At 59.0% G+C, this 10645-nt stretch overlaps 1 protein-coding gene across 1 annotated transcript in view; it reads right to left on the minus strand.

Moving 5' to 3' along the window:
• Positions 1-12: 12 nt before the first annotated feature.
• Positions 13-10645, minus strand: part of DEGS2 (delta 4-desaturase, sphingolipid 2) — a 21084-nt gene continuing 10451 nt past the window's right edge. Inside the window, exons 2-3 of the mRNA XM_006159981.3 lie at positions 2021-2763; positions 13-198 (exon numbers count right to left, since the gene is read on the minus strand). Coding sequence (XP_006160043.1) covers positions 52-198; positions 2021-2763 — 890 coding nt within the window. The 3' untranslated portion in view covers positions 13-51. The remainder of the gene's footprint in view (positions 199-2020; positions 2764-10645) is intronic.

Below are 10645 nucleotides of genomic sequence, written 5' to 3' on the forward strand. Positions count from 1 at the left end.
GTTGCGGGCGGGCCTGCTGCGGGGCCGCAGCCGGGGCAGCAAGCCGGGCGCTCACAGGGGGTCCTCGGCCAGCTTATACACCCGCTTCACCCTGGCGTAGGGCCCCATGGAGTCCTCGAACACGAAGTCCCAGAGCACCTTCACCCACGAGTGGTGCTGCGGCAGGTGGTCGTAGTACTCGGGGGCGATCCTCCGCACCTGTGGGAAGCGGGGGTCAGGGCCGGCCAGGCGGGCAGGCCTCCCTGGCACACACGAGTGCACACGGCCATGCACAGCAGGCACATGTACATGCAGGTGAGCACACACCCACACGTGGGCACATGTACAAGCCCCGTGGTTTCCAGGGTGCTGGTGTCCAGCTGGGCTAGGCAGGGGCCACCCCCTCCTGGGCACTCAGGGAGGGCCTGGCTGGCACAGAGGGCCCTGTGGTCAGGCTGAGTCCGGCCCTGTGGGAGGACACAGCAGGCTGGGCCCCCTCCTCAAGCAGAGCTGAGGGTGGAAACCAACCCTCCCTGGGCCCCTCGTCTGTTTCTCAGCCAGGGGCCTGAGGTAGGCCCACAGAACAGTGCCACTGCCCTCTGACCCGCCAGCCTCTTGGTCCCTCACCTTGTCACACCCTCCTTAGAGACTGAACCTGGCATGTCCTAGAAGCTGCCCTGGACCTCCTCTCCACACCCTCCACTGCCTCCTCCAGGAAGTACTCCAGATCTGCCCCTGCAGACCCACCATCCACCCTGCTGCAGGCAGTGCGCTGGCTTGCTTTGCGGGAATGCCCTCCTTGCCTTCGGGAGGACAACCCTGCAGCAGGGAGCCTGCGCACAGGTGAGGCCAGCAGGGCCCTGCCCACCAGCCGCTCCCCAAGGCCAGCCCCTCCCCTCTGGGCCTCTGTCCTCCAGCCTGCGATGGGGTTGACGGGTCATGTGAGCCGCCCTCGGGCTGTCGTGAGCTCACTGGACACGCAGGGCCTTGGCGGGAGAGGCGGCAGTGACCGCCCGGCTGGGCGCCCACACAGACACACACACCCGTCCACACGGCGCACACTCAGGCGCTCACAGTCCTGGTACAAACGTGCACACACAGCGGGCACACACCTGTAAGCACCTGCACACCCAGGCGCCCAGACACCTCCCGCAGCCTCCTCAGCTCTTCCCCACAGCAGGTGCTGTCGGCGGACACGGCCGGCCACGCCCTGGCTGGCATGCCGCCTCCCGCCCTCCTCTCTCGCTCAGCAGTTCTCGACTCCAGGACTCCCAAGTCAGAGGAGCCAGGCCCCGAGGCTCCCGCTCTCTGTCAGCTCTAGTCAGGTCCCTGGGATCGTGCCCATCCTGACCTCACGGACCATCTCGGACCAGGAGGGGACCCTGGAGGGCTGCGGGGCAATGACGAGAAACGAGCAGGGACCGGGAGTCAGGAGGCGGCAAGGAGGATGCCTCACGTGAAGTATCACTGATGCTGTTCTTTTTGAAAGAGAGACAGCTGAGGCAGAGAGGGCAAGCCCTGGCCTGTGCTCACACAGCACCCTGCTAGAGGCCCACGGCAATGCCATAGAGGTTCAAGTGGGCTTTTGTTAGAGCAGCCTGCACTAGAAGATGCTGCCTGGGGGGCCAGCAGAGAGCGTGGGGTTATGTCCATCGCTGGGCTCCCAGGAGGTCGACCACGGTTTGAGACCCAGACCCGGTGGCTTAAAACTGGCCAGGTGCATGTGTGTGCCTGCCCAAAATCTCGAGAGGAGAGTGGAGGAGAAGGAATTGCAGTGTGTTCATCCCGGGGGAGATTTCTCACTTTCTCTCTCTCTGTCTCTCTGGTGAGTGCATGTGCCCTATAGCAAAAACCTCTCAAAAAAGTTAAAACATTAAAAAATAACAGACGATGCCTCCTGAGGCCCCGCCCAGCCTGAGTGTCCCTCACTGTCCAGCCAGAGCTGGCCCGCATCCCGTGCGCCCCGCCGGCCTGAGTGTCCCTCCTCACTGTCCAGCCAGCGCTGGCCCGCATCCCGTGCGCCCGCCGGCCCGCCACGTACCAGGGGCAGGTAGCAGCCTGGGATGCTGGGGAAGTCGTGGTGCTCCACGTGGTAGCCCACGTTGAAGGTGATCCAGTTGAGGGGCCCGTAGTAGGAGTAGGTCTCATGGCCCTTGAGGAACATGTAGTGCTCCGCCACGAAGTGGCCCGAGATGGGGTGCAGGCCCAGGCCCAGGAGGGAGCTGGCCAGCAGGTAGGCCACAGGTTTGAGCCCCCAGAGGGCGAAGATGGCGGCGTCGGCGGCCAGCTGCACCAGGGCGTTGAGCATCTCCATGCGGGTCACGGCCTTGGGGTGCACACAGAGCGGCCGCAGCGAGTAGAAGAAGGGCTGCAGCACCAGCCAGAGCAGCTTGCGGGCCGGTGTGCAGAAGAACCAGCCCTCCAGGTGCGTGGGCACGTCCACGTCCAGCCCGTCGCCGCCCAGGTAGCGGTGGTGGTCCACGTGGTACTTCTTGAAGGAGGCGGCGTAGGGCAGGCCGATGGGCAGGTTGGCGAAGACGGCAAACCAGCGGTTGCGGGAGGCGCAGCCCGTGCCGAAGGCGGTGTTGTGCGAGATGTCGTGGATGGCGAGCGTGAGCGAGTGGTTCACGCAGCCACCGAAGGCGTAGGCCCAGAAGAGCAGCCAGCGCCAGGCCAGCCCCCGCACCAGCCAGCAGGCCAGCAGCTGCGCCAGCACCATCCCCAGCACTGTCCACTTGAGACGCGGGTCTGGCCGCATCAGGGCCTTGAGTGCAGGGTACTTGGCTGCGGGAAGACCGGGAGAGGCGTGAGAAGGGCCTGGCTCCGGACCCCACCCTCTAGCCTCCTCCCCACCTCCCTCCATCTCCCACCCCGCCACCTTCCTGTCTCCCTCCAAGCCCTAGGCTGGGGCATGGAGATAGACTTGCCCTATCCAGCACCCCATCCCCTCCCTGGAAGGCCTGGCACCACAGGACAGAGGCAGGCAGATCCAGCTCCCACCACCTGGGGGTCTGGGGAGACTCCACTGCGGGGTGTTGCCACGGGCCTAAACAAAGCACAGTGTCCCCACAGGCCACAGCGTGGGGTGATGGAGTACAGTACCAGAAATAGAAGTGGCCCCCCAGCTGCATGCTGCCAGCCCGCTGTGCACCAGAGGCTCAGATCCAGCCAGAGGGACACACATGGGACACCCCAACTTCACCAGGTATGGGGGACGTCTCAAGGATTTTAGTTCTGACAAGCAGGAAACACGGTGAAGTGTGGCCCGTTTGGGGTGGGTGCTTTTCTGTATTTTCCTTTACAGAAAAGGAAAAGCAACAGAAGTGGGGAGTAGCCAAGCAGGGGTGGGCCGCCGACCTACAGGAAAGGCAGGGAGGGTAGGGAGGGTGCCAGGCCTGGGGAGGCAGCCGAGGACAGCAGTGCCTTCTAGAACCCTCTGGGCAGGGCTGAAGGGGAGGAGGCCAGGGCTGTGTCCAAGGTAGGCCTTACATTCCCAGGTCTGCTCAGTCCCTGACAACAGCAGACAGGTCTCAGGTACAGTCAGTGCCCTCGCCACAGACGGGACACTGAGGCCGACAGGGCGGGGCTTACCCAGGGCACCCGCGGCCAGTTAGCTCTGGTCTCCAGTGAGCCGCCGTCCAGCCCAGGCCACCCTCCTCAGGCTGGCCCATGCGGGGTTTCCCAGGACTGTGTAGGTCCCAGGACCCAGGTCGCAATCAGTCAGGCCTGGGGGTAGTGACCCAGGAGGTTGCCCCCTGCATGCCCAGAAGGGGAAGGACATGCCAGCCAGCAGCCTTGTGGGTGCGTCAGACCTAAACCTTGCTGCGTGGCCAGGGGTGCATCCGAGCCTCCCCCCGAGCCTCAGTGTCCCTAAGGTAAGACAGCCGGGCATGGTGTGCCTCACCTGTCTGTCCCCACCGACCGGTCCTGGCCCCATGGCAGGATAGCCTACTCTGCTGAGAGGCCCTGGGCAGGAAGGCAGGCCCCGCGTGCTATACCAGGCCGCATCTGCCCAGGTCCGCAGGCCCTGCAGGCTCCGGCACTTGTACCCCTGCCGCCCACCCTCCGGCCCCTGCTCAGTCCCCCCACCCTGCAGCTGCCATTGTTGGTTCTGAACCAAGTGAGGGTGCCCCGCATGGCCACTGGGCCACACCACCTCTCAGAGCTGAGGCTGAGTCTGATCCCCAGAGCAGCTGGCAGGGGAGAGCAGAGCCAGGACCCCACTACCCTGGCCCATCCCAGGAGCCTGGGGCAAGCTTCCGAGCATCATAAAACCTCCCAGCCCTGGGCAGCCTCCCTGCAAGTGAGCCAAGGAAACCACCCAATTAGACACATGGGGATGACAGGCACAGCACGCGTGCTAAAGAGCACATGTGCAGAAGAGCACGCATGCGGAAGAGCACGCGTGCAGAAGCGCATGTGTGCAGAAGGCACGCATGCAGAAGAGTACGCGTGCAGAAGAGCCCAGCAACCAGTGACAAGCCTTGGCCCAGTCGATGGGGGCCCAGGAGCCCAGAGTCCCCTGGGAGGATGGGAGGGGTAGAACTCAGGGAGGTTCCAAAGCAGGCTAGCCTCGTTCAAATTCCAGATCCCAAGAAGGGTTTAGTCTCCAGAATATATATATGGCTTTTATTTTTTTTCTAATTTGCCAGCAGGCACGTTTGCTCACTGAATGGGGGAGTGAGAAAGCATTCCTCATGGGGCATGGCCATACCACCCCTGTCAGAATTGGGGGTGCACACTCCCACGTGCCTGGCGTGCTTTTCAAGCTGCTATGTCTGGGACTCGAACCTTGCGTGTATCTGGGACTCAGATCTCGCAGCAGGCCACGTGGAGTCCAGCCATCTTAGTCACCAGGCCACAGGCTGGCCCTAAACTCCAGGCTCTATGAAGAACCCCTACAGCTCAACAACGGAAGATAGCCCAGTTTAGAACAAGGGCACGAACAGCTCCTTGAGGGGGTGCACATCCGAGGGGACTTAGAAAACTTTGTGGGAAAATGGAATTCTTTTGGTGCAAAAAAAAGGCATAATGTTTTGATAATGTACATTCCCCATGAGTTTCTGAAAACCCCTTGTAGAATGACCACTTGGCCCAGCCTTTCCACCGCCAAATATCCTCCCAGAAGAACTGGCGGCAAGGCCCCAGCTGTCCGGCGGGATGAACGGGTGCACGAGACGCACAGGGTCTACATACACAATGGCGCGGCGCTCACTCCCAGAGAGGAGCGCCGGGGCCGGTGTTCGGCGCACGCTGCAGCACGGGGGGGCGGGGGCCGCCCAGGCACTAGCTGGCAGAAAGAAGTCTTGCAAAGGTCAAATGCCCAGAGACAGAAGGCAGAGGCCAGGGACCAGCAGATGGTGTAATGGCTACATCGCTGGACTCCCACGTAGTGACCGCGGTTCAAGTCCTGAACCCGGCCGCTTAAAACTCATGCCAGGGCACACAGACGTGCATGCCCAAGATCCCAAGCAGAGAATGGGGGAGAAGGGATTGCAGTGTGGTCATTCCCCTGGGGGTGATTTCTCACTTTCTATCTCTGTTTCTCTCCATCTCTCTGGCAAGTGCATCACTCTGTAGCAAAAACCACTCAGGAAGCAAGAAAGAAAAAGAAAGAAAGAGAAAGAGAAAGAAAGAAAGAAAGAAAGAAAAGAAAAGAAAAAAAGAAAAGAAAAGAAAAGAGAAGAGAAGAGAAGAGAAGAGAAGAGAAGAGAAGAGAAGAGAAGAGAAGAGAAGAGAAGAGAAGAGAAGAGAAGAGAAGAGAAGAGAAGAGAAGAGAAGAGAAGAGAAGAGAAGAGAAGAGAAGAGAAGAGAAGAGAAGAGAAGAGAAGAGAAGAGAAGAGAAGAGAAGAGAAGAGAAGAGAAGAGAAGAGAAGAGAAGAGAAGAGAAGAGAAGAGAAGAGAAGAGAAGAGAAGAGAAGAGAAGAGAAGAGAAGAGAAGAGAAGAGAAGAGGGCCAACCAGGTGGCGTGGAGGTTGAGGCAACTGGACCTTGAAAGAGTTAAAAGTCTCCCAAGTGCCTTGAGGCATTGGAAGGGGTTAACCGAGTCTTCCTGGCACTGGGTTGATTCAGTGTTACACTGACATCTTAATAGGGAAGCTCATTACAATTCCCAAGTGGAGACCAGCATTACGTAATCATTAGGCCACTGGACTCCCACGTAGTCAACTGCAGTTCGAGTCCCAGATCCAGGGGCTTAAACCTCACGCCGGGCGCACATGCATGCGTGCGTGCCCAAGATCCTGAGAAGAGAATGGAGGGGAAGGCATTGTGGCGTGGCCATGCCCCTGGTGAGTTCTTGCTTTCTGAATGACTCTCTGTCCAGCAAATGCATATGCCCTATAGGAAAAATCTCTCTCAAAAAACAAAACTAACTCCCGTGCAGACCAGCAGGTGGTTACGGCTCTGGATTCCCACGCGGTCAACCACAGTCTGAGTCCCCGGCCTGATGGCTTGAAAATCACAGCAGGTTCGTGTATGTGTGTACCCAAAATCCCAGGCGGAGAGCAGAGAAGGGATTGCGGCATGGCCATCCCACTGTGGGGGTAACTTCTCACTTTCCCCCTCTCTCTGTCTCTAGCGAGCGCACATGCCCTAAGGCAATAAACTAAAACCACAGCAGCCGCTCCCAGGTGCTTCAGACGCTTTCTCCCCTCCCTCTCCCTTCCCTCTGGACTTCACTGGGACAGCCGACCTGGCATAGTCGAAGCTCTCGCCTTCAGACGTAAAGACCACGCCGTCTGTCGACAGCGGGCACCAAGCTGAGGACAGGACACACAGCAGCCCCCAGCAGCCAGACGGCCTGAGGACCCACCAGAGCCGCCCATGTTCCTGAGCCCAGTGAAAGTCCGGGCCGCAGCCTTCGGGGCGATGCAGCCCTGCACCCTCTTCCCTCTGGGAACTGAAAATGCCTTCTAGCTGCTTTCCCCGAGTTTGTGAACTCACAACCCATGACCAACGTTCCGCAGAGATTGCCCTTCTAGACCCAACATGGCTGACCGCGTGGTTCTGGACCTGGCGACTTGAAAAGCACACAGGTGCACGTGAGAAAAGAGGTCCCCAAGAGGAGAGTCAAGAAAAAGGGTGTGGCCGCCCCCAGTGGGGTTTCCCAGCCTTCCCTCCCCTCTCCCACCAAGGGCAGGTGCCCTAGAGCAAAACTTAATAAAGAAAAGAAAAGTAGATTGAAGTTACTGGAGGTGGGGGCCAGCCGGTGGCGTGGTGGTTAAGGAGCTGGGCACTCCCACATGACCAACCACGGTTTGAATCTCTCTTGTCAAATTAAAACAAATGAATAAATAAGTTAAATTAAATTTTAAAAATTCTTTTTAAAAAGAACTTATGTTTAACACACGAGCTTGTTGACCTAATTATTTTTGCTTTTTCTTTGATTATATAAAAAATGTAGGGTGAGTTGGCGGGGGGGGGGGCCCAGCCGGTGGCGTGGTGGTTAAGGAGCTGGACACTCCCACATGGCGCACCAGGGTTCGAGCCCCAGACCCGGTGGCTTGCTTTCTCACTTTCCCTCTCTCTCTGTCTCTCTCTCTGGTCAAACTGAAATAAATGAATGAGTAAATAAAATTAAATAATTCTTTAAAAGAAGAAGAAGAAGTCCCTGGAGGTTGGGCAGGACTGGTTCAGATTCTGTTGTGGCTGAGAGCACACTTGTGTGAACAAACAGTAGCGACCGCTGTGTCACACATGAATGTCACGGATGCCACCCAACTGCAACCAAAAAATGGTCAGAAGGTAGTTTTATATGCTACTTATTCTACCACAATAGAAACTAAAATCAAATAAATTCATTTTAGTCGCAGCTTCAGGGTAGGTGGCCTCAGCGGTAGAGGCTCCAGCTGGGAGCCTCCTGGGAGGCCCACTGAGCTGAGGCAGGGAAGGCCTGGCTCCCGACACAGAGCAGGTGCTGAACTAACCCCAGCTTCACCAGCGAAGCCGGGCGGGCTGCCAGCTGCTGCTGTGGGTGGTTAGTGGCCGTACGGAGGTGTCAGGAACAGTGATGAAACACCCAACAATGGCTCCCTCTCAGCTTGTCCACACTGCTCAACGGCGTCCTGGCTGAGGCCTGGCGTGGGGAGACCAGGTCAGCTCCAGACTGCCCTGGAGCACCTCTGAGGATGCTCAGTCCCCAGCCACCACCAAGCTGCCCCGTGGTGGGCCGGAGGACAGGCCCCCACGTGACCCCAGAGCCTCGACTCTCCGGTCGCACGCAGGGAGAAAGGCACAGACAGGACTACGGCTGCCGCCCAGTGCCCCCGGGTGGAGTCGGACCTGGGTTATGCCGAGGCCTAACATCACCATGAGGGTCCTCAGGGACCAGGAGGGAGGCAGGAGGGCAGGGCTCTGTGCCGTGACGTGGGAGAGCTGTCCTGCCATTTCTGACGTTGAAGGCAGAGGACAGAGCTGTGAGCCCAGAAATGCAGGTGACTTCCAGAAGCCAAAAAAGGCAAGGAATAGAGGCTGCTCTGGAACTTCCAGAAGGAACGCGGTCCTGCCGACACCCTGATTTTACCCTGGGCAGCAGAGCAGGCGTCTGGCCTCTGAATCACACGACAAATGTGTTGTTTGGAGACGCGGAGTTGGCCTGTTACTGCAGCAACAGGACGCTCAGGCAGCGCTGGGAGGGGACGGGGAAGGTGGTGGGCCCCCAGCCCTGCCCCTCTGCACAGAGGTCATTGGGGCGAGGCCTGCCCTCCATGCCTGCTGTGACCAGCTCCAGCGGGGGAGGGGGGTGAACCAGTAAATTTTCATGTAGAGACCAGCAGTTGGCGTAATAGCTATGTCGCTGAACTCCCATGTAGTCGACTGCAGTTTAAATCCTGGACCTGGTGGCTTCAAACTCACACTGTGGGCATGTGCATGCATACCCAAAATCTTGAGAGGAGAATGGAGGAGAAGGGATTGCAGTGTGGCCTTACCCTTTGGTAGGTGATTTCTCTCTTTCTGTTTCTCTGTTTCTCTCTGTCTCTCCAGTGAAGGCATGCACTCTATAACAAATATCACTCTTTTTTTAAAAAAAGGGTTTTCAAAAATAAGACAGGGTCAGCCCTATAGCACTGCAGTTAAGCACTATATAGAGGATGCCAGATTCCACAGGGTCAACCAGGGTTTGAATCCTGGCTGTAGCATCTGAAAAATTGTGACAGATTCATGTGCACATGCTGAGGATTTTGATGGGATGAGGAATGTCAGGAAAAAGAACTGCTGTGTGACTAAGCCTTATTGGAGGTTCCTTTCTATTTCTGTCTTCCCTCCTTGCATACACAAATACCTTCTGACATTAAATACACATATGTGGAGTCGGCCCTGGGTTATGCCGAGGCCTAACATCACCATGAGGGTCCTCAGGGACCAGGAGGGAGGCAGGAGGGCAGGGCTCTGTGCCGTGACGTGGCAGAGCTGTCCTGCCATTTCTGACGTTGAAGGCAGAGGACAGAGCTGTGAGCCCAGAAATGCAGGTGACTTCCAGAAGCCAAAAAAGGCAAGGAATAGAGGCTGCTCTGGAACTTCCAGAAGGAACGCGGTCCTGCCGACACCCTGATTTTACCCTGGGCAGCAGAGCAGGCGTCTGGCCTCTGAATCACACGACAAATGTGTTGTTTGGAGACGCGGAGTTGGCCTGTTACTGCAGCAACAGGACGCTCAGGCAGCGCTGGGAGGGGACGGGGAAGGTGGTGGGCCCCCAGCCCTGCCCCTCTGCACAGAGGTCAGTGGGGCGAGGCCTGCCCTCCATGCCTGCTGTGACCAGCTCCAGCGGGGGAGGGGGGTGAACCAGCGTTGTCTGGTCAGGCTCAGAGAGGGCGGGACTCGGGCAAGAGGGCCAAGGGCAGGGAGGGGTGAGGCCGCCACACCTGAGCCTTCCATCAGGAGGGGCAGTGGCAACGTGCAGGGCCGCCTCACCCCAGCTCGTTCCTGACCTACCCACACCTGGCTCAGCGGGGACACTTGAGAAGGTATCCCTCAGCTGGAGGATGGCGCTGGCCCCAGGACACCACCAGGGAAATTGCATGCAAAGCCCAGAGCCCTTGCACACCTGGGCGCCAGGCTGGCACTGCTGGCCCAGGGCTCCACCTGCCTCCCTCTCCCCCGGGCACTAAGGACCCATCGCTGAAAGCCAGCTTCCCCTTGGAAGGGGGCCTAGCCTTGGAGGAGGGCAGGGCAGGCCACACCTGCACCAGGCGATCCACAGGTGGAGGCAGCCGAGGCGGCCTCCACGTTCTCGGCCCAGGGCAGCACACGCAGGCCACTCAGATGTTCCTCAGAGGCGAGAGCAGTGACAGCCCGGCAGCCGTGACCAGACTATGGGTCTCTGTTCCCCGTCTGTCCAACAAAGAAGTCCGGTCGGTGGGGTAGAAGGTGGGGGAATGAGAGCACCTGGGCCAGCCCACCTTCGCTCCAGGGAAAGTGCAGATCTCGGTCACGGTCAAGGCCGGGGCTTCCGGACCCTGGATATGGGGCAGACCCGGTGTGCGGGCTGAAACGTGGGAAAATGTCATGGCTTTGTTGTGTCGGGGCTGTGACTGAGGCCATGGCTTGGAGGCGTCCAGCTGCCAGGGCCCAAGGAGGACTGGGACGGGAAGATAACCCAGGTGCTCACGGGGCCCGGTGAAGTCGCGGGCCTCTGCAGGAGCTGCCTCTGCGCAGGGGGGGAGGC

Source organism: Tupaia chinensis, unplaced genomic scaffold (assembly GCF_000334495.1).
Source record: "Tupaia chinensis unplaced genomic scaffold, TupChi_1.0 Scaffold000671_1, whole genome shotgun sequence".
NCBI classification, from domain to species: Eukaryota; Metazoa; Chordata; class Mammalia; order Scandentia; family Tupaiidae; genus Tupaia; species Tupaia belangeri.